This window comes from Simochromis diagramma, unplaced genomic scaffold, assembly GCF_900408965.1.
Source record: "Simochromis diagramma unplaced genomic scaffold, fSimDia1.1 OVJJ01000802.1, whole genome shotgun sequence".
NCBI lineage: Eukaryota > Metazoa > Chordata > Actinopteri > Cichliformes > Cichlidae > Simochromis > Simochromis diagramma.
The window spans coordinates 1,046,008-1,071,535 of NW_024387492.1; the positions used below are offsets into that span (position 1 = coordinate 1,046,008).

At 43.2% G+C, this 25,528-nt stretch overlaps 2 protein-coding genes across 4 annotated transcripts in view; one reads left to right on the forward strand and one right to left on the reverse strand.

The window, feature by feature from the left end:
- Positions 1 to 907: 907 nt before the first annotated feature.
- LOC120724781 lies at positions 908 to 10,286 on the reverse strand. 3 transcript variants are annotated; one of them, XM_040017185.1, is made up of 6 exons: positions 9,959 to 10,286; positions 8,557 to 8,596; positions 5,228 to 8,288; positions 3,672 to 3,815; positions 3,102 to 3,182; positions 908 to 1,577 (listed from the first exon to the last, which is right to left on the reverse strand). In XM_040017185.1, the coding sequence occupies exons 3-6, from the start codon at positions 8,265 to 8,267 to the stop codon at positions 1,459 to 1,461; spliced, it is 3,384 nt and encodes a 1,127-aa protein (XP_039873119.1). In that variant the 5' UTR covers positions 8,268 to 8,288; positions 8,557 to 8,596; positions 9,959 to 10,286; the 3' UTR covers positions 908 to 1,458. The 3 variants fall into 3 exon arrangements, with proteins under 3 accessions (XP_039873119.1, XP_039873118.1, XP_039873120.1); XM_040017184.1 differs by having other exon boundaries at positions 9,915 to 10,286; XM_040017186.1 differs by lacking the exon at positions 3,102 to 3,182 and having other exon boundaries at positions 9,915 to 10,286.
- Positions 10,287 to 10,359: 73 nt separating this feature from the next.
- Positions 10,360 to 25,528, forward strand: part of vsnl1a (visinin-like 1a) — a 36,993-nt gene continuing 21,824 nt past the window's right edge. The window contains exons 1-2 of the mRNA XM_040017187.1: positions 10,360 to 10,589; positions 19,040 to 19,206. Coding sequence (XP_039873121.1) covers positions 19,045 to 19,206 — 162 coding nt within the window. The 5' untranslated portion in view covers positions 10,360 to 10,589; positions 19,040 to 19,044. The remainder of the gene's footprint in view (positions 10,590 to 19,039; positions 19,207 to 25,528) is intronic.

Sequence of the window (25,528 nt, forward strand, 5' to 3'; positions counted from 1 at the left end):
CTGACAAAATCATTACCAACAAACCCAAAAGGAGAGAAATCTAATTCTACACCCACAGCCTTCACAGACTGGGCCTGATTAAAAAGGCAGATTGAATGTTTAGCGTCTGAATCCAATTATTTTTGGAAAGCCATACCGTGCCATTGTTTCTCTTTGATTTGTACTTGCCCGTCTGCCAGCTGAGGCACCTTGCTCACTGAGACAAAGAAAAGTTCCACCGTTTCGATTCTGAGATGTGATGAAAACATTAAATAAAAAATCTCGTTCCAAAATCTCAAAAAACAGGCGTGAATACCACACTGCTCAAACTGGGGGACACCAGTTAAAACACTAAAAGGACCAAATGGAGCCAATTTGAAGAGAAATGTCCTGATTACGAAACAAAATGTGTCATGTGACTTGTACTTTTTCATGTGTCTCCTGTTTAAAAAGAACTTGTAATCTGTATAAAATTCTGACATAATAATGGCAATGCTATGATACAAATCCCCAATGTGGAGCAAACTCCTCCAATTTTAATAAAATGTCTGAATTGAGAATAAAAACAGTCCCATTCACTTTACAAACGAGGAGCTGTGAATGTAAGCAAACCTTAAAAGCACTTCTGATACTGTTGCTAGAACTTAAACTGAGGTGTCCCTTCCACTGCCTGCAGCCAGCATAACCGCTGCTGACTCAGAGTTCAGATCAGCTCAGCTCAGTTCTGAAAGAGGAGCTTACATTGTTTTAACACTAGAAGGTTTTAAATACATGAGTGGAGTAAATTTGTATTCATTTCATTAATATTTGCTGGTATTTTGTGCTTCAGTAGTTTGTCTGAAAGCTGCTTGAGGACGCTACAGTCGCCCAGCTGCTGAGAAAAAGTAAACGTAAAGAATGTAACGCAAGAAAAAGCAACAATCTGATCAAGTTTTTAATAACACTGCAGGAAACTGCCACTAATGATGGAATAACATTAAAACAAGGAAAACTGCACAAATCATGGATCAGAGTTTTCCAACAGATACAGCCACGCATAGTGTGGACATCAGAAACATATTTGAATAAATAAAGCAGTTTCAGTACTGAACTCCAGCTAACAGGAGACCAGCTCAGGACAACAGTAACAGCAGAATGCAAAAATAACACACCACACCCATACAGCAAGAAAGAAGCAGATAAATACAGTATATCAGTAAGTAAATAAATACATAAAGATCTAAATGTTTTGCCATTAAAAACCTGAATATTTTTCCGGCTTGGACAATGTGGAGAAATACTGAGAGGATATTTTATGGACCCGAACATCTTTGGATAACGGGGGAACTAAAATGTACGGAAACCTCAACAACTCAGGAAAAAATAACAGGAACGCTGTAAATCGGATAATAACCCTCGAGGTCGTGAACACTGCATCACAAAGCTTCAAACGAGGTTGTTTACACTCACACACCTCACCCTTGATTGCATGTCCAACGCTCACTTATAGGGGCGGGGCCGGTGCAGGTGTTTGGTCTTGGCTCTCTTTGAAAGTCCAACCCGGATCGGCCGTGCACATGTTTTCAGCGGCTCTAGTCTCCTGGGCTGCTCAGGGGCTCCTGCACACAACACACACCATAAACACACCCTTGGTGACTCATGTGTCTTCTGTCTCAGAGCGTGACACTATATGCAGTCCATTTCCTACTAAACATTCTGCTCTCTATATTTTTAAAAGTTCAATCACTCCTAACCAGCTATTCCTGCACCTTCCTGTTTCTCTATGGCTCCAGAGAGGTGTGTGTGTGTGTGTGTGACGAGTCAGCAAGACATTTAATGTTCTCTGCCTGTGTTAGCTGGCACCAGAAATACTAATCAGTAAAACAGATAGTATTTGATTAACATGCAAAGACATTTACCTGTAGGTGTTGCTACCTGGCTATCCTACATTAGCTGTGCCACTCTGTCTTTGAATTAAACAAATTAGGTGAAATGTAAGACATGTGACAGCTGCATGTGTTAAAGTAAATTGGCATATAACTACACAACATAACCACATTCTGCAGATGCATGTGGACATTAAATGCAAGAAAACAGGCTGCTTCCCCAAGTGCTGCTAATGTTGGCCACAATCATCAACCTCAGATGACACTGTGTGCGTGTTTGCAGTATTATACACAGCAAAACTAAGAGCCACACATTTCATATACTAACGCTGAAAAGATTAACATGACAGAGTAGCGCTGCTATTAGACTTATTCTGTCCTGCATAGGGCTGTGCGATATGACCAAAATCTCATGTCCCGATATAAGACATCTATCGTCCCGGTAACGATATAAATCACAAAAATGTAACATTTTTAGACATAAGTTGTAACGGCCGCCGTTTTCTTTGTGAGTATTTATTACACGGCGTGCTGCGGGGAAAAGCCTGTTCTAACGTTTGAGTCTAAGGTTTATCTTTTAGCACCTGGCGGCTCTTTTTTACTTCTCATCCGTAAATAATCTGCATCTTTCACGTGATTCAGTTTATTTTGAAAAGTCTCAACAGGATCTTGAGCTTTATTGTGAAAGGTTTATGTGGAACATAAACAAGCAGACACGCGATGCTGTTACCGTCGCTGTTGCTAACAACAACGCATAAAAACAGGCGCTTGTCCGTTCGTAGTGTGGTTATATTAAATATAAGAGAAAGAGAGAACTTTAAGAAATGAATACAGCCACTACAGTGACCATCAAAACCATGTAAAAATATTGCCGTAAACAGTTTTTGTGACACCACGAAACAAACGATAGCGTAAAATGAAACGATAGACGTTTTTATATCGTCATCCGATATATATCGAACAGCCCTAATCCTGCATACAGAAAAGGAGAAAACGTTGCATCTCCAGAAAGGCAGGTGGTAAGATTCCTCTCCTGTTAAACACTCAGAGGCACACTTGGGGTTATAAATGCAGTACAAACCCATTCTGTTCAAATGTCTATTTTTGACAAAGCGATTAGTCTCAAATATTACTGAATGAGCTACACTATTCCCCTCTGGCCCCTCTTTAAATCCTGGAAAAAATATGAATCCCATCCCAAGTGTTTTATCCATGAGATGTTTTTAAGTATAAGCTCAGCCTTTACATATAACTCACTGTGGCTCAGTTGTTCCATAAGAGTCAAACACATAAAGGATGGAGACCACACTTCCTGTTTGTGCTCCATCTCCCGGGGCTCTGAAAGCAGCATATTGACAGGCAGAGAAGAAGCACTCGCTAATTCTGTCCTACTGTATTTGCTGCTCTGTTTACCCTTCAGCCCATGTTTCTGCATTCGTGGAGCGCGTTATCGTTCCACCGCAGCATATTGTGGAAGGGGAGGGAACATTAATGAGAGTACGCTGTGTCAGGTTGAAATGACAAATCAATAAAAGTAATTATATTTCCACAGTGAATTAACCCAGCTGACCTTTTAATCACCCGCTGCTCTGTAAAAACAGTGTTAACTGAAAACAATGGAATAAAAGAGCACTTAACTCTAATTAAACAACTCGCATGAAATGTTTTTTTCAAGCCTGTCATTTTTCCTTCTGACGTTTTCAACCATGTTATTTATGTTAATCACAGAGACACTTTGTTGCTCCTTTTCTTCATAAATATATTCATCTTTGTTGTGTATTTCTTTTTAACAGAGGCCAGAAATATTGAATTAAATCAGCTGTGAACCTCTGTGTTTCTCTGCAACAGGAGCTTCCCGGCACAGGTGTCCGCTAAGAGGCACTTCCTGCTCTCCGTCACTACTGACAGCAGTCCGAGAAACCACCGGATCACCTTCACACATGTCCAGGCTGTGGTCCTCGGCAACATCATCTAAAATTTTGAAAACAATAAACAGAAAACAATATATTTTTCCACTGAGCAGTCAAAATCAGAACAAACTGGCAGAATTATCAGGATATCCAAGAAGAATCAGTTGAGCTCCTAATTGAACCAATATATAGTTATATACAGTGGATTATGGACAGTATATACATGATGAAAGTCATCCATTGGTTTATAAAGCACTGTTAGGAAGCCTCTTGACCACTGTCACCTTTATCTGTTGAAAGTAACTTTAGGAAGGATGACTGAGAACCCTTGCTTCATTTTTCAGACGCTGGACTGAAACAGCTGAAGTTCATCAAACTTTTTCTTCCATGTGAGTCACTTATTATTTTTGATAATGTTAACTATTTTGCATATCAAGTACCAGCTACTTTAAAAATATAATTTAATTTGCTTTATTTGCTTAAAATATATGACAGACATCTTTGGAAGCTTTTGATTCCTGGGGTCAATCTGACCCAAACATAAAAGATATTAGTTTTTAGTTTTTGATATAACAGCTGGGATGATTTAACTTAAATGGAGTAAAAGTAAAATTTGCTCATCTTTTATCAATTTTTCAGGTTCTTGCACTTATATCATGAACCAAGTTTAACAAATTGTTTTGGATTTTATTTTGCTTTGGGGTTTTTTTTTTTGGTTGCTTTTACATCTTTTTGTAACATTACATAAAAACTAAGGTACAATAATGAATGCTATCATGTCATAGTCTGACCACAGAGTCTTATCATCTCTGTTAGTCATGAGAAACAAATACGTGTATTTCTGCAAACTATTCATTGATGATTTATTCGTCTGAGCATGCTAGCTTGGATTTGGACATCTAAATAAGGACAGTGTACATGAGGGCTGTCACAGTACTAGAACTTCAAACGTAATACCGATACCCAGGAAACTACTCGTCACTTGAAAAACAACTAAGAGGCTCTTATTATTAACCACCGCTGTGAGGTGGTCCTTTGATAACATGAGATGACTAATGTGGTTATTTAACTGCTAACAGTTCAGTGGGTGACATTAAAGTATGCACACGTAAGGTTAACGTTGTAGTAACAGGAACTTTACTGACCTCTTTAATACTTCACAAAGTGTTTTTCAGTGTTTTGAAAGTCAGTAACAGGAAGTGCCGTGTGCCTGTCTGGGTGAAGTTAGGTCAACTGGAGGAGGTGAAGACAGCACTGCTGGTATTGATGCAGTTGCAAATTAATGCATACACTTAAATAGAATTTTAAGTATTGATTAGAGCTTAAGTATTAGTATTTTTAACAACCCTAGTTTAAACTGTGCAGCTGAAGTATCTTATTTGAACGGTCAATGGAAACGCCTGGGGTGCTTACTGCTGTATCTCACGGGCGCTGTCAGTATTACTGTGTTTGCTCTATCCTACGTATAACTACCTGATGCAGCGCCTCTGTGGCGTCCCACGTCTGGACTGGTGAGACGCTCTGTCCGTTCTGAAGCGCTGCCTTCCAAGACTTTAGTTCTGTCAGTGCACTGCTCAGGCGAGATGAAGTTTGCTTTGCAGTCGCTTTCAAAGTCATTTCTACTGATCTCAAAAAACAAATTCAGCTCTTTCAAGACCGAGTCGAACTGGTTTTTCATTTCAAACTCAGCACAGCTGTTCACACCAGAGGCAGGGCTGTCACTCTCAGCGGAAACAGTAGGGGACATTAACTCTGGGTTTAATTCATCCTGAATGTGCTCAGAGGAATCACGGACCGATTCACAGTTAGGCTCTCGCTCGGGCCATTCGAGAGCAATGGCATCTGCTCCTAAGATGAAGTTTGGGAGTTCATTACAGGCAGAATCACTGCTAAGAAGCCTGTTTGCCATGTTCTCAGTGATACACTCCTCCTCTTCTGGTATCCTCTCATGCATGTTGCTTTCTGCCACTGACATAAAGTGGTATAGCAGCTGCCCAGGCGAGCTGACGAGGACAGGGATGTTGCCCACTCCAGTGGCGTCATCATCATCTAGTGAGAGTTGGATCTTTTCGAAAGTGTCAAACCCCTCCGGCACTAGGTTACAGAAAGCAGATGGCAATGGGGAAAATCTGTCAATGCAGTTTATGGAAGTGGGATTACTGTGAGCCTTCTGTGAATGGCTTAAATTGCCCTGACACGGTACGACTGCATCGCTTGTTGAAGGCAAACTGAAGGCTGAAAAGTCAGCTTTATTTTCAGCTTTGTCTTGGCAATCAGAGACACAACTAAGCTTGTGTTCTTGTCCATCTTCGCTTCCCAAGGGCAATGTGCTCCACTCTGTCCATTCATCAGCGCCATCACCAGATGACAGTTGAGTCACGTCTGCTTTGTGGTCATTTTGCCGCTGAACATAATCCTCAGATTGCACCAGTGTTGCTGAGTTTTCAGGCCCATCAGTTTTCATTTCGTCTCCAACTTCTGTCACTTCTTTTCTTTCCTCTTCTCCCACTTCTGTCATGGAAATATCAGCACTGAATGGTTGGTCAGACAAACGCTCGAGCTTGCTTCTTTGTTCAGTTTCAGTGAGCTTTAATTCACTGTCCCATTCATGTGCTTCACCCTCGCTGCATTCAGCCTTGCAATCACAAGTAAGTAGTTCAGTTGTGTTATCCTTGTGCTGTCCATTCTGCAGTAGCGGTTTTTCCTCCAACTCCACTGTCCTCTTCGGGTTCATATATTCATTCATCTCCAATTCTTTCACAAAACAGATTTCTTTGCTTTCTTTTATCACAGCCGTCATGTCCACACTGTCAATTTCTCTCTGTGAATGTTCGACTTCCGACGTCTCCAGGGGGTCAAGCCTGACAGAAAAACAGCTGGAGCGACTCTGCTCTTTGAACTCATGTCCCATGGAACCGTGGCTTCCTTGTATTGCATGATCCCCAGGAGGGAGAGGCTTTGTAGGGCTCCTGCTGAACCTGGATTTCCATTGACAGTCACATTCAATGAAAGTCTTGTGCGTTTCATTGGTGGTGACGGAAGAAGACTGTAGTCCTGCCTGACAGAAGTCATCGTTTGCACCTTCCTGATGCCATGTCCTGCTTTCATTATTAAAGCACTCTGTCCGGTCGGGACATGAAACCTTTTCTGATGTCCTCATGTGGGAATGGAGTGGAAGAGGCATTTCCATCTTGTCGACTTCTACTGATGGAGATAATTTGGGACCTGCAGCGCTTGCTGAGTTACAGCAGTTTTCTTCAGCTTCCCTGTCAGTTTCACTACAGATCGCAGGGTCAATTACATGGAAAGGGCCTTCATCATTATCTCCTTCAGCCGGCTCTTGACTGATTCTAGCCGGCAACGTAGTCACTGTTGTGTGATCAGCTGCTTCACTCTGAGCTTTGGCTATTATCTTGCAAGCACCATCCGCTCTTTTTTCCCCACAGAGGTCATCAACATCGAGATTCGCGCTCTCATTTGCAGGATTTCTTTCTAACATCACATCATGAGAAAGAATTGATCCTTCACCGCATACAGCAGCAAAAAGGATGAGGGCTTTCTTATTAACTTGGCCTTCTGTTTTCCCATCACAGACAGAAACATTTTCCTTCTCACAGAACTGTAATCCTGAATCATTTTTTTCCTTTTTCCCAGCTTCTACCAAGTTCCCAGAGGGCTCTTCTACAGGGTCTGAACAGAGTGGTTTAGAATCTGCATAATCACTGGAAGATCTCTTACTCTCACTCTCTTCCTTAGTGAAAACAATATACTCATTAAACTCAGGTTCAGTCCTCTTCTGAGTCGAGTCTACAACTTCAGCAAATTGGCTCCTTGTGCTACAGTAACCTACGTCACAGACTGACTCTTTATTAGTACAATTAGGCTGACATCTGACCTCTTCATTTCTCGTCTGCATTTCATTGACATTTTTTTGTACCTGTCTCCCATATTTTTCATTTCCAGTGGAAGGACTGCAACCACCAGGGGTTTGATCTTTAAGGGATGTCCCTGGTAGCCTGCCATCAGAATGACTGGATGTGTTAGTACTGGCTATGGTGGCAGACTCTCCTAATGAACCATCTGTATCATCTGACTGGTAAAAGCTGAGTTTGTCTGTTTCAGTAACTGGAAGCTGCTCCTCTTTCCCCAGGAGTAGGTAGCTCTCAGTGGGAATAAAACACACTTTGGATGATTCCACGTGTGTACTCTTATTGTATGAAGTCACCTCAGTGTTAGGACTGACGTCAGACTTAGTGTCTTGTGGTCGCTCCTGAGATTTCTCATCTTCCAAACATTCAAATGTGCTAATCAGGCCTTCGGTTTTCTGCAGGGTACTTGCTGATGGTGGGGAATGATTAGTTTTCCTAAATGTCAAAAGCTCTGGAAAGTCGAACTTGCTTAACCCACTGTGGTCATTCATCACTCTACACTCAGGTCTGGATCGTTTTGGGGAGGGTGGTGACGTGAGCTCCCTCTCTGTTTGTGAGATGTCATCATCTTGTGGGACTTTCATGTTCTCATCGAATTATAAAACCTAAAAAAAAAAGCCCACCACAGTGTGAGCTCTGCATCTGGAAGCTACACAGCTCAAATCCGAGTGTTACTCGTCAAATAAGCAATCATGTCCAGAATGTTGCTAATACAAAACTTACTGTTGGCGAATAACATTTTTAGGAAGAAAAAACACAGTGCAGAGGCTGGATTACAAAGGCATCATTATAACAATGCTGGTGAACAATGAGCTACTTCATCATGTACAAGAGTACACATTTCATTACACAACAGCACGTGCAGCATCTCACCTTATGACTCCAATCACATGGAAGTAATCCCTCAACAATCCTTTAAAGAAACAAAAGATAATATTGTGTTATTCTAGTATCAAGTACTGATGTGGTTTCTGACCATACCACTGACGGTTACACACTATACACCTCAGTACCAGTACTTTGTGTACAATGAGCATGATAAGCCTCTTTTTATAAGATATTTTGACTGATCAAATAACATATTAACGAGTTTTACTAGCATCTTTTACATCAGCTCCCACAGCATTCAACTGAGCCATGACCCTATAACCTAAAACAGAAACAGCTGAGTGGAAGTCAGTCAGCATTCATTTCATGATTTGTGCTTCTAACATGTCAAACTGCTGCCATTACCCACACAAAAGACAGAAGGAAGAACAGGGTGCCTGGCATATCCTGTCACACATAAATACTGTAACGGTCTACTACATGATATATACACTATATGGACAGTATTGGGTCACATCCCTTAACGTTTGAATTCACGTGTTTTCAGTCCCATTGAAACAGGTGTATAAAACCAAGCACATAACCGTGCAGTCTGCCTTTGTAAACATTTTTTAAAGAATGGATCGTCCTAAAGAGCTCAATGATTTCAGGTATGCTACTGTAATAAAATATCATCATTGCAACAAGTCAGTTTGTGATATTCTAATCAGCTGTGAGTAGAATTAATCCAAACTCAAAGCATTTAGACACCACAGCAGTTCAGCCACAAATGGCACACCAGCTAAACTTGGAGCAGGGTTGCTGAGGTGTATAGTGTGTCAAGGTCACTAAAGCTCTGCTGACTCAATTTTCTGTAAAGCTCCATTAACATCAGCACAAAACTATGCACCAGGAGCTTCATGACAGCTACTGTAGGTGTAGCTTGTAGCTGGCTTAGTAAAACAACCACAAAAGAAATTCTCCAAAGACAGAAAACACGTGTAGATGTTAATGACCACTGTCGTGAACAACGATCAAAAAACTAAAAAATGCCACGATGAAATATTTCATTACTGTACTCATGCTACTATAACAAGGTAGTGTCCTGTAGCTAGCAAAGGTAAAAAGAGACTTAGGTTTGCTAGCTGTTAGCCTTCATTTAGCCTTTACTTTCTAGCCATTGCAACAGAACTAACAGTTCATACAAAGTGCCTGCCTCTTCAGAGATCCCTAAATTACTCTTTAAAGTCACTTGTAATAGTGTAACTTGGTTTTTGTATGTTAGGTATAACTGCTTTATAGAGGTAATATTTACAAGTGAAGCTAGCTGGCTTCTCACTAGCTTAGTTCGTGATATTGCTATAATAATGAAAGAAAACAGACTGCGACTTTGTTTTACACTGTAAGCTATAATGATCACTTACTCTCTAGATGCTGTGAGTTACGTGTTTTGCCCCACGTTTGTTACCTTCTGAAGGAAAGCTGTTTCACCAGGCTGCTGTATTTACAATCGCTGGCTAACTGATGTCCCACATTTGGCGCGAAACTAACAGGGCTGATTAATATGACGTAACTAAGGCTTTAGCTAACATAAAGTCAACACCATCGATATTAGCCTCTGCTCTTTAACACATTGAAATGTGTATTTCTGACACTGGAAGGCAAAGAAAGGTTTGTATTACTTCACAAAATATTATTGGGGACACAAACGCTGGTGTTTGTCTGCTCCTCGCTGCCTTTATTGTCTGTATCGGTGATCCACAGCCACAGGCTGGCAGCGGGAGCGAGGCAGACGCACACTGCGCGCTCTCTCAGTATCTGTCTCCTCCTCTCAGCACATCAGCAGCAGTTTGTGTTGCGCAGCATCATCCTACGGACCTGCACAGCTTCCTCTCTGTAAAAGCCCGACTTCTCCCCAGCATTAAACTAAAATTAAATAAATCCAACAACCCAAAAGGCACCGCTAATCTTCAGCTCGACAGAAGAGCATTTCTTGCTGTTTGCCGTGCTCGCAGGTGTTTTCTTTCTTTTTTCTTTCTTTTGGACCACTCCAGACACCAGACCGGACTCCACACTCGTTGACTCCACACTCTCGCAAGGTAGGATGAAGGCTTTGCGTAAAATCTTGACAGATGCAGGAAAATCTAATTATTATTGTACTGCTCGGCATCATCTCAGTTTATATTTATTTATATTTATATCAGCATGATGCAACTCAGTGCGTCATCCTTTCGGTATCATAAGGCTAATGTATCGATGTATTGTGGTTGAAGTCCATTTTAATAAGGACACACACACACAAATATATATATCAGTACAGCCTTCTGATCATATCGCATTAGATAAACATGGTTGTTTCTTACCTGGGTTTACTCTTGCTGCTTACGCACACACAGGCTACACACACACACACACACACACACACACAAGGCTTGTGGATTTAACAACAAAAGTGAGGAGAGCGAGGCTGTTCTGTGTAACAGTGGGGACTGTGTGAAATTTGACGATTTGTACTTGTGACTTGCGTGGGGTGGGCTGCTATGACATGGCACCGTGTGGTGTGATGTGCTGTAGTTTGTCACTGGTGCTGATGTTGCGCAAGGGTGTGTGTGTGTGTGTGTGTGTGTGTGTGTGTGTGTGTGTGTGTGTGTGCGTGCAAGAAGAAGACGGGGGTGTGGTGTGTGTCCTTAACCCCAATCATCCTCAGTGGGAAGCGCCTGGTTGTTGTTTTTTTTCTTTTGCAAATCAATCTTGCATGACCACATCACATCCACCAGCCCCATCCAATCATTGTTGCCCCCCCCCCCCCCCCCTCTTCTACAGACACACATTAATCTCTCCTGTAATATTTGCCCAAATTAAAGCCTCAGATTGCTTTGCTCCTATCCTTGCTCGTCTTAGCCCGGACTCTGCCCGCCTCTCAAGGTCATCCATGTTGGCAAATGATGGCAAAGGGATAGTGTTATGTAACAGCCCACAGCCTGGCTCTGGAGCAGGTCTGTTGTGTCAGACCATACCTGTGTGCTGATGTGTAATTACATGATGTGTAATTACTATCTGTTGAACCCTCAGTGGACTGTGAGACAAAGGGCTATGACTCAGGTTTGGAGTCAGCATGGCGCTCTGCTCTGCATCGCACTGCAGAGTGACCCCTCGTCCCAGACTCAGCCCCACTCAACTCTCTTGCTAAAACAAACCACTGGCTGATGATGCACTAGCTGCCCCCCTTGGCCCTTTGTAGATGTGATTAACTGCCTCGATACATTACAGTGCATATAACTAAGTGCCATCAGGCGTATTTCTTTGGGGGGTCTTCAGTCACCTCCCTGATTGCTTTCCTTGCCTTCATCCCATTTCTTGCAGTGCGTCTTCTCTCTGGTGTTGACAGTGTAACAAAGTAAGAATGGAAACGAGTTTAGTCATTATTGCATTTGTTAGCCGAGAGGCGACGTTCATGTAAAAAGATACTTTTGATTCCATTTCTCATTTTATTGCAATTCAGTAAACATCAACAACAGGGGGAAGGTGACAGGGAGTTACCGGGCTCGTAGGCAGCTCGCAAGAATGACAGTCAGTGGAACAGCAATGTTTTCAGATACACAGACCATGTGGGTTGCTTTGATACAGCCGATAAATACGTCACTCAAATCATTCGCTGCAGACATAAATGAAAGGTCTCAGAAAAAACGCTTTTAAAAAGTGTGTAGGTTGAATAGGTTTTGAAATTGTGCCACGTGCCATGTTGCCTCGCGCGTCACTTTAAAGGTTGTGCAGGTTTTATATGAAGCGAGATGGGGTGGGAGGTATCAAGATGATGTGTGACTTGTCATTTTCATTCCTTGAGAAAGGATATATTTGCATTCTCTTATATAAACACGATATTCATTTATAAGTCCAACTGAGGGTGTAACAGTGTGTGTGTGCGCGCTCGGTGTACATGCAGTTTTTATTCAGCCGAGAAGGTGTCGACATGTTTGCCTTGCCAGAAGAAAAAATTCTAAAAAGCTGTTGGCAATGATAATATATCAATTATATTTCTGAGATCTATGTGTTAACTCGAACTACACATGGAGTTAATGCTGTAAATGGTCTCACTGCACCAGCATATGCATCGGTCAGCCGTGTTAAACTGTGAGCACCAAGCTCGTCTTGTTCCTATAAAGGACGTCTCGTGTCCCAGTGTTGTTAAAGCTGAACATCGTTCTGCTGACTTTAAAGCCCGTCAGCCTTTTTTCTGATGTTACACAACATTTAAGTGTCTCAGCTGTTTCAGTAAAAATTACAGTCATTTACTTCCAGAAACTCAAGAGCCGCACCATGAAGCTGAACCCATGAATTTTGCGTACCCCCCCTCCTGAAGGCTCAGCTATAGCACCGTGTGCTGTAAAGCTGGATCCTAGCAGCACGCTGGCACGCTGGCACGCTGCAGATTCAGCCCTTGTTCAATGACTGGTGAGAGCAACACTTGCATTGTGATGCGACGCTATTGTTAAGCAGGTTTTGAATGTTTTAGAGGAGAATTACCATTAACAGCGCAGAAGATGTTTGTGTCTTTTATCAAAAGTGCATTCAGTCCCTGGAGGTTCTGACGGGTAGCGTGCGCTGCCGCAGCGCTGCATATGCTGCTGCTTGCTCTTACTGTGCTCAGGGTGCTTTGAGATGTTCCTCAAATGTTTATGAGCTCCATTATCTTTGGGATGCAAAGTGCACTACAATTCATTCTCAATCAGCGAGCGTCTGTGACAGAGCTGCGCTCCTAAACACATAAGTAATGCCTCCGTACATGCACACGTGCTTTATAAATACAAATGCATTTACTTTGTCTCTCTGTCACACAGTCACTTACTCACGTATGCACTGACAGTAAGTGAGACCGTCTTCTGCTCACATCTCTTCCAGGACACGGTGGCCTCCTGCTGCACTCAGGCTCCTCAGTTTCACTGCAACACTGAGGAGCTTTAACCTGCTGCTGCCCGTTACAGGGAAACGCTCGTTTACAGTCAATGTTTCACATCAAGCCTGTGCTACTTACCTTAAAGGGACGCTCGTTTCTACATATTTTTACTCTTGGACTAAAAATTGCTTTGTATGATTCACAGTTCTGAATATTTATTTATGCGCCTCATAAACAGAAAGCTTGAACAGCAGGTGGGAGGGGCTTGTTTCCTTAGAACGGCCATATTAGTGATAATTGCTCTCAGTGACATCATACACAGCCGAGCGTAGATTATCTTCAATATGAGCCAAATGCCTGAGCACTCGTACATACGCCAACGTGGTTATTTTCAATTTTTTTAATCAGCCATGTGCTGATGTTTCCTTTTTTCTCATTTGGAATTAAAAAACATTTTCACAAAGGAGCCTTATTTCATAATATAGCAGCGCCGTAGCTGTATAGCTGATTCACTTCTGTTGAATAATTGCAATTGCTGCCAAAAATCTTAGAAAGCCAGTTTAGTAGATTCTCACACTGAAAGCACAGTGGAAGGATGACAGGCTGAGTTATGAATGAGGAAACTGTCTTTACAGAACGAGCTGAAAGCATTTAGGATGCCCAGCAGGTCACAGTAACACAGGCGTGCTTTTCTGCGCTCTTCAAAAGCTACTGTTTGAAGGATGCAAGGTTTGTTTTTAACTGAACATTTTTGAGTGTTCAGGTTGTATAATCTGTGTTATAACTACAAGCCAAGTACGTCTGCATTTACAGGTCATGGCTGGTGTAATCAGTGAGATGTTATTCTGCTGTAGCTTTATGTCCCAAAGCTCAGGTAATGATTAGCTCCAATAATATCCATGTATCTGAGTGTCTGGTTAATTTGTTGGTTTGAATGAATGAAGATGATTAAAACAAATTATGAACACACTGATGACACGCAGCAGTCCTGCCGCAGCTCCTCCCTCTGCGTTGTTCTTGTTCAGTGAGCAGCACACAGTAGTGTTGGGATGCGTCCAGTGTACTGCATCTGTTGCATCTGTTGCATCTGTTGGGCTGCTGTGATATCAGGGTTTTTCTGGAGTTTTTGGCTCCCTGAACAGCCAGATCCAAAGTAAAATTGGAAACATTAAACAAAATCTTTAGTACATTTTCTAAAAGCAGTTTTTCTGTTTGTTTGTTTTTCTTTGAACAGTTTGGCTCATCTCAGCTTCATTTCGTTTTCTTTCACGAGGCAGTTGTTTGAGTGGATATGTGTTCGTGGTATGTGTGGCTTAGAGTCTGACTGATATCAGGTGATTGATCTGTTTTTCTTCTGATCATGTTTTTAAAAAGTAACTAAGGAATAAAGTAACTAATTAGTTTTGAAAATAAGTAATCATTAAAGTAATAGGATTATTTTCTTGGAGACGTAATCACTAATTAGTAACTAATTACTATTTTCAGGTAAACTGACCAACTGTTTATAGCTAACTGTTGTATTTGTGACGTTCAGAATGAGGAAGTTGCAGAGTGCCCCCTGCTGGACAAACTGTGCAACGTCAACACCTGATATGGTTGAAGGGTGTTTCTCCTTTCTCTTCTTTACTGTTTAATTTTCATTTATCGACCGTTATATATTCTGACACTGATGAGTGATCAGCAAACAGGTATAACAACAGCCTGTTGTTAATATTGACCTGCTGATAAATCAGTCAGGCTCCAGTACAACTAAATTGAGTGCCGTATGAGTCCTGGACTCGCGAAAGTCGTTAAGTGTAAATTACTCTACACGATGAGCACTTGTTATCTTAGCACAAAGGTTTTAGGCCAGCAGTAGAAGGATACAACATTGGTATTAAAGTTGATACCAGCGCTAGCTAGCTAACAGTTGCAGAGTTTGCTCAGGCTTGCAGGGCAGCCCACAGTGTTAATGTTAAATTGGCGTCTTTACTGTAGAGTAATTTCACTATGTGTGCACAGACACATGAAACTTTGTTAAGTGCACTCGGGTTTGTTCACAGCTTGCTGTTAAACATCATATACACACAGTAAACATGCAGAATACATAGATAGTGTAACGCTGTGTCCACAGCAGCAGTTTACTTGTTGTGCGTCACATTGAAGCTAACGGTTGGTCATGAGCAGAGATTCCAAGCTCGAAAGCAGCATCCTGCAGTCTCATCCCCGGTCCTTCCCTCAGAGTTGGGAAAAGTTCGCATTACATCCTCACTGTGACTGTCGTTGTCTTTCTACGGTCTCTTACTGAGCATTAGGAAAAAGCTCAGACATTCTCCATCTGTATTCTCCTCTCCCTTCGTTCCTCTCTGCTTCCATCTTTGTCCCAGTTTTGGCTGGATTCCCACCTCCCCCTCCCATCAGGTATTAAAGCTAATGGCTCTGTCACACTGTTTCTCTGATTTAATTGGATTTTTGTTCACTGTTATCAAAATTTCATATTTTCAGTACAGTCTGTGTCATAGTGCACCTGCAGCACTTTCATTCATTATGAGTTCATGTATTTGTTGAAATTTCCATGTAGCTTGCAGACAACGTGTTATCACACTTAGTCATTGCATAACTCAAATTTCCGTTTGGTAAACAGTCCCTGTGAACTCGGGTCACGCTGAGCCGAGCTGGAAAAACCTTTTGAAATTGGCTTTCAGGGCAAAGTATATCTATCTCCCGTAGAGAGATTTTGGTGCAGGGAGTGTCTGAGCTGTTGAAAAGTCTGCTTCATGCGGTCTTCATGAACTGAAGAACTTTTCATTTTTCCCCATCTGCTAAGAATAACTTTTCTGATCTGATGTGTCGCTTTTTCCACTGTTCGAGTTCTCCATCAACAATCCTGCAGATAGATTAGATGAAGCAACTGAGATGTCCACACACACACACACACACACACACACACACACACACACAACACACACACACACACACACACACACACACACACGCACACAGACACACACACACACACACGCACACACACAGACACACACACACACACACACAGACACACACAGACACACACACAGACACACACAGACACACACACAGACACACACACAGACACACACACACACACACACACACACACACACACACACACACAACACACACACACAGACACACACACACACACACACAGACACACACACACACACACACACACACACAGACACACAGACACACACACAGACACACACACACACAGACACACACACACGCACACACACACACACACACACACACACACACACACACACACACACACACACACCATCCGTATCATTTCACGATGTATTAAAATAGCCTGACCTGTGGTTCAGGGCTCATAAAAAGAACTCTGCTCTTCATCATAGTGAAAGAATACAAACCTATTTTAAACCTCTAGGAAGACGTTTGAGTGAATTGGAGTTTGGTGATAACTAGATGGGACTGAAACTCTTTCATGTTTGTGACCATATTAACCAAAATGTTATCACTCTCAAATGCCATAAAAATGCGTTTTTCTCCTTATTATATTTTCCCGTTACGATACAGTGTCACGTATGGCTGCAGGCAGCATCGCACGCTTCAGATCGCTGCTTATGTGTTTGTATTAATTTGGGGGTTCACATGTAAATACTCTTTGAGCTTGGGGAGCTGACATCTCTCTGACTCACAGCTGTTATGCTTCATTTCACCTCCTCGTGGCCGACCGAGCACCTTTCGTAGCCCTTTATTGACTTTGCTTTTGTGGACAGTGCTGCTTCATGAAATGAAGGTCTTGCTCTGCTGCTGCCCTCTCTTCTGTTCAGCGAGTGAGCAGCAGGGCTTCAAACATCGGGGCGGGCGCCACTGCTGTGGAAAAGCTCCACCGTATAACCTGGCAGCTAGTTAGCGAGTGCTTGCAGATATGTCAGCGTCTTCCATATAAACTTGTCTTCTAGCAGCCAAGAAGGTTTTTGGATCTGCAACAAGCAAAAACCAGCAACCACTCTGGAAAAGTGTGGAAATACACATTTTTCCCCAGTGACCACAGGTTGGCAGGGGGTTGCCAACCAGTCACGAGGCTTTTGTGACTGAGGCTTAAGTTGCATGGTTAGGAATATTTTGGGGGGGGAAGCAAAAGCGAGTTATCAGATGCTGCTGAGTTTTAGTTTCTCAACTTTTTAATGATTAGATAAAAAGTTGTGGGCTGTGCAGGAGAAAGTTTGGCTTGCAAGATAAAGCGTGAGACCTGCAACTTTCTCTCAGTGACCATTGTAGCTGTAAATGCAGCCAAAATCCCAGTACAGCCAGTGTCTCTGACTGTTGTCAGATGATCTCGGCACACCTTCCTCTTATTTGACACAGAAGAAGGGAAATTTGCTTCTCGTCGAGCACTGATCGCTTTGCAAAGTTGCCCACATTTAAAGCAGAATGACCGCCGGGGTATAGCAGTGGTGCACTGTGACAAAATCAGCTCCAATAGATGATCAATAAGCAAACTTGGCAACTGTAAACTTGTTGTTAATTTAATAACTTCTCACAGTGCGCGGCTGCTGTTTGGCAGATGTGAGAGGATCTTTAACACAGTCCCTGCGCTGCCTCTGCCACACAGTCACAGTGTAACCCTGCCAATACAAAACAATCATCTTTCTAAAGTTTGAGCTCTTTTGATTTTCTCCACATATTGAAGCCTCGACACGCCAAGAAAGGTGCTCACGCAGAGACACACATCACACTGTTGCTGCCTCACGTGCTCCCTGGTTTTTGAGCTGAAGAGATCTAATAAAACATCTCAGGAGAGCGAGCGGAAATGTTCCAAAACTCGAAACCATCTTTTTCACATTAGGATAACTATGAGTTGGTTAATGCGCTAATCAAGGCCATAAAGTGGCAGCATCAGCATCACGCAGATGCAGGCAGCTCGATGCAGGAGAGGCGGCTGGGGGGCAGACGGAGAAATGAAGGCACTTTAAAGCAAAACATGCTTGAGTGTTTCAGTGGGTCACAGTCACAGTGGGTTAACTACTTTAGGATCCTAACATGTCATTGGGACCCTTTCCAAAAGCCAGAGATTCATTTTTAGGATCTTAGGACGAGATTCTCTCTGTTTAGGAGGAACTAAAGGCCAGAACAGGAAATGTGGTTAAAGGTTTAACTGCAAGGAACAAGATTTTAATGTAACGTGGTCTTAAAAATAATTCAAAGAAGGACAGGACAGGCACACACCTACGTAAAAAAGCTTTTATATGTTGTTTCCCTGGACTGGTAGTCCGCACACATTGTAGTCGTCTAGGATAATTTTCTTATTTATGCTAATCTGGGCTAATCTTCTTTAATGAATGTAATTCAGAAGCTCTGATGATTTCAATGGTTGAGTTTTCCTTTAAAAACAAAGTAAACAAAAGTGGGCCGAGCAGCTGCTCAAAGGCAGCGAGTCTGACAAACTGACCCTGTTGTCCAAGAGGTGCAAACAGCATTTCACTCCATTTGTTTCAAAGCTTATTTTTAGACGCAGCTCTGGTGTCGACTGCTCTGCTTTCCGATGAATCGCTCTGCAGACTTTTCCTGCAGATTCACACAAGGAGACGTTCTTCTCTGTGCTCTGTATTAATTTAAAGATGCTGTGTGCCCCTCCCCCTTTTTGTGCTTTGCTTGTCACAGGAAAAATGGGGAAACAGAACAGCAAGCTGACCCCTGAAGTGATGGAGGATCTGGTGAAGAACACGGAGTTTAACGAGCACGAGCTGAAGCAGTGGTACAAGGGATTCCTGAAGGACTGTCCCACCGGCCGGCTCAACCTGGAGGAGTTCCAGCAGCTCTACGTCAAGGTGAGGCTCCACTGGCTCACTTTCATTGTGATGGACTGCACACGTGTTATGTGCTACTACACGACACACTGACTCTCCTGTAGCTCAGCAAGCAGGCGTTCACAGAGCAGCTGTTGGTGTGGCTGCTAACAGTGAGGGCAGATTACAGTAGAGGGACGTGACGCTGTGTGAACTGGATGAGGAGAATAAACAGGCAGCGGCACAGTTTGCTTCAGAGAGTGACGCTCGACTCGCTGTGTGAAGAAGAACCAACGATTTCAGCCAACAGGCTTAATCGTCTTAAAACATCTGAAATATTTAACACATATTTTCACCTATGAATGCTGCAATTACACTTCGGTTGCAGTTCACTGGAGGGTTAATGACATAAACCAGTTATAAAACTGCTATTTCTAATCATCCCGACGACACCACAAAGCTTCTGGTTAACATTTCCAGGCGAGAGGAAACAACAGAAGTGAGAAGAGGAGAAGGAAGGGGAGGATCCGTGCGGTCTAAATACCGCCGGCTGTTGTTTCCACAAATCAGAGACAGCTAAAGCCAAACTGGATTTAAGAAATGGGAGAGTTGGGAAACGTTAGGTGCTCCCCTGCTTGGCAGTAAACCATCCGCTGTCTCCTCTGAGACCAGTTCACTGAGCTCGGGAGTTCCCCCACAAAGACCAGTAATAAACCAAAGACCAGTAATAAACCAAAGACCAGTAATAAACCAAAGACCAGTAATAAACCAAAGACCAGTAAATACACTTTGTTTTTGTGTTTTTGTCAGTCGAGGCGAAACAAACCTGGATAAAAAAACTCTACATCATGAAGTTACAGTTGCTTGAATATGTTGGACCAGAAACAGCTGATGACAGAAGCAGCGCTCTCAAACGCTCCTCCTCTCAGCCGCCGGGGCCCCGCCCACTCTCACCGCCTCACCTCTGTGAACTCTGCGTCTTCGTATTGATGCACATTTTGTTTCGCCGTGTTTTCCTCCGCGGTCACGTTAAGTTCGGGTTCAAGTTGAAAATCAGAACACGGTCCAACCGTGTGATGTCACGTCGTGGTACAGGAGGGTTGTATCGTATTTATTACACAAAAAAACAAGCAAACAAACTGTTTAAGTGTCATAAACAAGCAAACAATAAGCTCGTGTGCTGATTTTAGCATTTTCATACATCTCAGGGTAGTTTTGAAACTGAAGGAACAAGCTGTGATGAAAAATAAAGCTACATGAACCTGCAGAGTTTATTTAGTGTTTTGAGCCCTTATGCCAACACAAATGTATTACATACAGCTGGATCTTACTGGGCACTTCATCCAGCCCAGTTTAACCAGTCCAGTTAATGAGTAATTCGATCTGATGGGAACCTTAAAACATAAAACTCCCCAAAAAGTTTATTTTTGTGTTCTTGAGCTGAATACGTGCTTCGTAGTGAATGCAGCAGCAGCAGGAACATCTGGAGACCAGAAGCAGTATGAAGCTTTATAAAGGTGGAGCTCACTGAATCGAATCAGCATCATCAGCTTAAATCTAAATAGATGTGTGCTACCCTTGATGTAACCTAACATGATGTCCACCACAGATGCTCTGCACCAGCACAGCACATTACTGTAAACTCCACCACAGTGCTGCAGGCTAATCGCTTTAGCTGCACACACTCCCCAGTTTTTTCCGGCAATCTTTGGATAACAAAACGTTAATATACTTCGGTTTGCACGGCAGGATGTTTCCCGCTGTGAGAAAGCATCACCTCAGCAGCACAGCTTCTCAAAAGCCTCAAAAATGAGGCTTTGCACACAAGCTTTACGTTTCCAGTCCTTACCTTTGAATATCACCTCCGTCTTTTTCTTTTCTCTCCCTGGGAAAGAGCAGCTGGACCTGCAGCTAGCAGACACACTGTGCCACAGACTGTGCACGTATGTATGTTTGCTGATATTTGTGGTAGCGCAACCGAAACTTATAGACATCTGCATCCAAAACGCTGTTCTGGATCATCCCGGCTCACCTCGACCCCTCAGCGTGGCTCCATACACGATGCATCGATGATGTGTTTTTTCCCAGCGGCGCGTGGAGGGTCTTCTGTGTAACAAGCCTGTTTTTGAAAACTCGGGGGCGTGAACAGTAGAGATATTTGTGTAAAAAGCATAAATACTCAAGAATAGTACAGATACATGAAAATTCTACTGAAGTACAAAGTAATTGTACATCTTCACCTCGGCCAGAAGTCGCCGTCATTAGTTGGAGATAAAGTATTTTTTTATTTTATTAGCGGGACCACGCCTCCAAACGCTCCTTCCAGCTCTCATCTACACATGTTCCCCCCCAGTTCTACAAGCTGTTTGTTCTCGTTTTCGTGCTCCACCCTCCCTCCCACTTCTATTTAGTACATGGGGCTCTGCTGGGCCGGGAGCCGCCGCAGTCCCCTTTGAGGCGTTCCCCAAACCGCAGCTCAGTTCGTACGTTTAGCTACTAAAACGCTGTCAGACCTAAAATGAGGACGTGAGCCCAGCGAGTGAATTTCTATTTAAGCTGATGATGCTCTTTAGCATCACTTGCCAAATTCCACCTTCATACGAGCTCTACGCTTGTAGCATCATAGCTCGTGTAACAGGAGCTAATATGTTTGGCTTAATCCACAAAGATCAGGCGTGATCACCGCCTTTCCACAGAGAAAACAAATCTACGGGAGCAGACATCAGTCTGGGAGGAGCTTCTCTGAGGGGAAATATTTTCCTTGCTGCTATGCTAGCGGTGTGGATTTTCAGGTTTCCCCACACACTAAATCGGACTTTGAGCCCTGTGCTCACCGGATCTGGTCTGAAATGACCAAAGTTTCCTGTCACAGGCTGGATTTTCTAAAGATTGAAGAGTCTAACGCCTTCCCAGATCAGCCTTATCATCGAAGGCTTCTTTTAGTCCACCAGTCCCAGCTCTGAATACAGTAAAGTTGACTGGGTCCCTTTGGTTCAGTTTAGCAGAGATTTAGCATGCGAGCAGGTTTGCAGTATAATGACAGTAAAACTACCAGCAGTCAGTGAAGTAGGGTAGGCTGATATTGTGGCATCAGTGTTAGTCATTAAAGATGTGTTAATTTTAAAACCACTATGATGTGTACTTAGTGAGTTTTCCCACAGTTGGTGTGAGCAGGGCTGATTGGAGGCTCACTTGAGTGCACTCTGAATCGCCACAAGAACCACTGAGGCAAATTACGCTGCCATTAAAAACCCTTCTGGGTTTGAGCCGGCATGCTGCCACGTTCCCATTCGCCTCTTTTGTATCTGGGCAGAAAACCATCGGAGAGGCTGATATCAGAGATGATATCACAGAAGATTACCTTCTAATGCTAATATCCCACCGTATCGCATTACCTCTGACCGAGCAGTGCGAATTTATCCCACGATTTCTTCATTTAGTCTTACAAAACAAGGATGAACGCATTCAATGATGATCCAAGAACAAACAAACTGCAATAAAATAGCAAAAAGTGGCTAAAATATCAACTTTAACAATTATTCTCTATTAGCAGGAGTGCTGCTACTGACACCGCTAAGAGGAAAAGGAAGGTTTTCATGACTCGAAGTGATCCAGCAGATCTAAACTTATTTATTCACACGTGTGGCAGATCATAATCCCGTCAGCTCCCTGTGAGAGGAGCAGCCACTTCTGAATCGCACAGCCCTAAAAACACTGAGTACATGAAAGTGCAGCAGAGTGCTTCCGTACTATCTTGCTGTTACATCAAGCTTATCTCAGCATCTCGTCCTCGTTCACTGCGTGTTTTAACTTTAGTTCTCATGGAAGAAAGCACTCTGAGCCAGAGTAAGAAGCTTTCATCAGGAGTGCCAGGAAATGCTTCTTAACCTGAGGGAGTTACCGTTATGTAAGACACGCCTTGCCACTGAGGTCATCGGCGCACTTCCTCTAAATGCCGTCGGAAGTCATGCATCAGCTGAGACCAGCTGTTATAAAGAAAAGAAAAACTGAGGAAGAAAACATTGGAGATGAGTGAAGGTATTCTTGGAGAAAAGAACCCGAACAAAGAACATCTGTCAGGGCCAGAAATGACATTTTCCATTTGGATCAGTTGTTCCATTAAAGTCTCCTGAAAGGCACCGAAAATCTTTTAAAATGACGGCGCAGAAATAACACGAGCTGCTGATGGACGGAAACAGGCACAAAAGAAACCCACGGAAAAAGAAAGAAGCCTCTTTACCTCTCAGTGCGACAGAGGAACAGTTTGGGGCAACGTGGCCCCCGTTTAAAGGGTCCTGCAGGCTTCGGGGGTAAAATGCTGTTATTATTATTACTGCATCGTTTTGTGTTTCCAGGCAACAGAGTATCAGCGGTACGGCTGTATTTAAATCCAGAGGGCTGATAAGTGTGGGAAAACAGGGCCGCACATTAACAGGACAGATTGTTCCTGGGTGGCTCGTGGTGGGTGGGAGTGCTGGGGTGGGGGGGTCATGTGTTTAGCGGGAGGGGGGCGGGACAGCATGTTTGCGTTGGCTGAAAGCGAGAAGCAGAGAGGGGCAGAGATGAGAAAAGTAAAAGCAAGCGAAAGGAAGCCCGCGTGCATTATTTATTAGTCATTAGGCCTCGTTGGAGTCGAGCTTCCTACGTTTACAAGCAGGAGACATCCTGCCCGTCCCCACACGGGCCTGCGACAGCCGTCCACAAGCCCTCCCTGTCAGGGTGCTAAACACGGTGTTACCTCCACTCGGCTGCCAGCCTGGAGTTAATGCACTGTTTTGGTTGGACACGCACTTTGTCTCTCGCTCTTGTAGGAGGATGCAGGCACTGCGATAGAGCGCAGGTGCAGAGTGTCAGCTGGAAATAACAGTGTCTGTGTCTGAGGGCACACGTGTGACGAGTCAGTATTTCTCTGTACATGTTAACGCTGTGATTGCTCCCTCTGCTTATTAGATTTGATTGGAGCTGGAGGGTTATGAACAAGCTGCGTTATCATTAGAGAACGTCTCATTAAATGTGCTGAATTATGCTTCTTTGAAGCCGTCGCTTTTATACGTTTGAAAGATAGGAAATCACATTGAGTCACGTTTAGATTTTAGATTGTAAAATTGGATGAAATGTCCAAATGATAATGGCACAATGCAAATGTGCATTAGTGCGGTAAATGAAATGGAATTTATCCATTTAAATGCAGTTTATATGAAGAGTGAATGAAGTCAGAGTTATTCAGAAAACACCCACTATGTTAATCCACAAATCAACTGCTTGTGGATTAAATAAAAGGGAACCTTCTTCTGATTGGCTGACAGAAAGTTTGAACCACAGGTGGTGACTAAGCTTCTATTTGGCTGAAATGACCGTATTAGGGTTATCCTCTCTGTGTGATGTCATACAGAGCCAACAGTATGGAGGACTGTCTAACACAAAGCGTTTAGATTGTGGCTCGCAGGGATTCAGTGTAAGCATCCAGCACTGTAACAATATACATGACAGAAAACAGGGAAACCATCATATGTTCTCTTATATCCACATATTTGATCTTTCTTATAAATCACACTCGCTAGGATGATGTGAAACTGAGGCTGGTTGTCTTCTGTACGTAAAAGTTAGTTTTAGCTGTAAGGAAAAGTTTACCCAACAACGTGCAGCCATTGGAGGCCGGTTGTAAAGGCAACTATAGGAAAGCATTTTTATAATGTGAGTCATTGCCTTAGTAAACACATTCTGTCAGCTGTTCATTTCATGAAATTCAACATGATGTTTAGTTTGTTCCAGTTGCAGCCAAGCAGCACACAAAGCAGAGTCTGAGTAACAAAGAGCCGGAGATCATACGGAGCCTGTGGAATCCACAGATCCTGGTCACACTGTCCCAGGTCGCTGAAATGACTCGTTGCAGCCATCGCGTCCCAGCGGATCTTCACGTTTAGCGGCACTGCCAGCACCAGACAGCGACATAAAAATGGATCGCAGGCTTCTGTGCCAAGTCGCACTCGAGTGCGTGCATGCCACAGTGTGTGAAATTTGTCATCCATGACATGCCAGCTGCTCCGTGAGCCATTTGTAACAGGATAATGACACTCGCAGAAACATAGAGGTGATAGATTTTTGTCACTGCAAATTTTTTTGTTTTTCGTGCTTGAAGCATGCACACACACATGCACACACACATGCACACACATGCACACACACACATGCACACACACATGCACACACACGCACACACACGCACACACATGCGCACACACATGCGCACACACATGCGCACACATGCACTCACACACGCACACACACATGCACTCACACATGCACACACACATGCACACACACACGCACACACATGCACACACACACGCACACACACATGCAC

Coding starts and splice junctions, on each gene's coding strand:
- LOC120724781 (XM_040017185.1), bottom strand. CDS start 8,267: ATGAAAGTCCCACAAGATGATGACATCTCACAAACAGAGAGGGAGCTC. Junction 3,816..5,227: donor CCACAGAGGCGCTGCATCAG/GTAGTTATACGT, acceptor TCAAAATTTTAG/ATGATGTTGCCGAGGACCAC. Junction 1,578..3,101: donor TATGGAACAACTGAGCCACA/GTGAGTTATATG, acceptor TGTTGTGTGCAG/GAGCCCCTGAGCAGCCCAGG.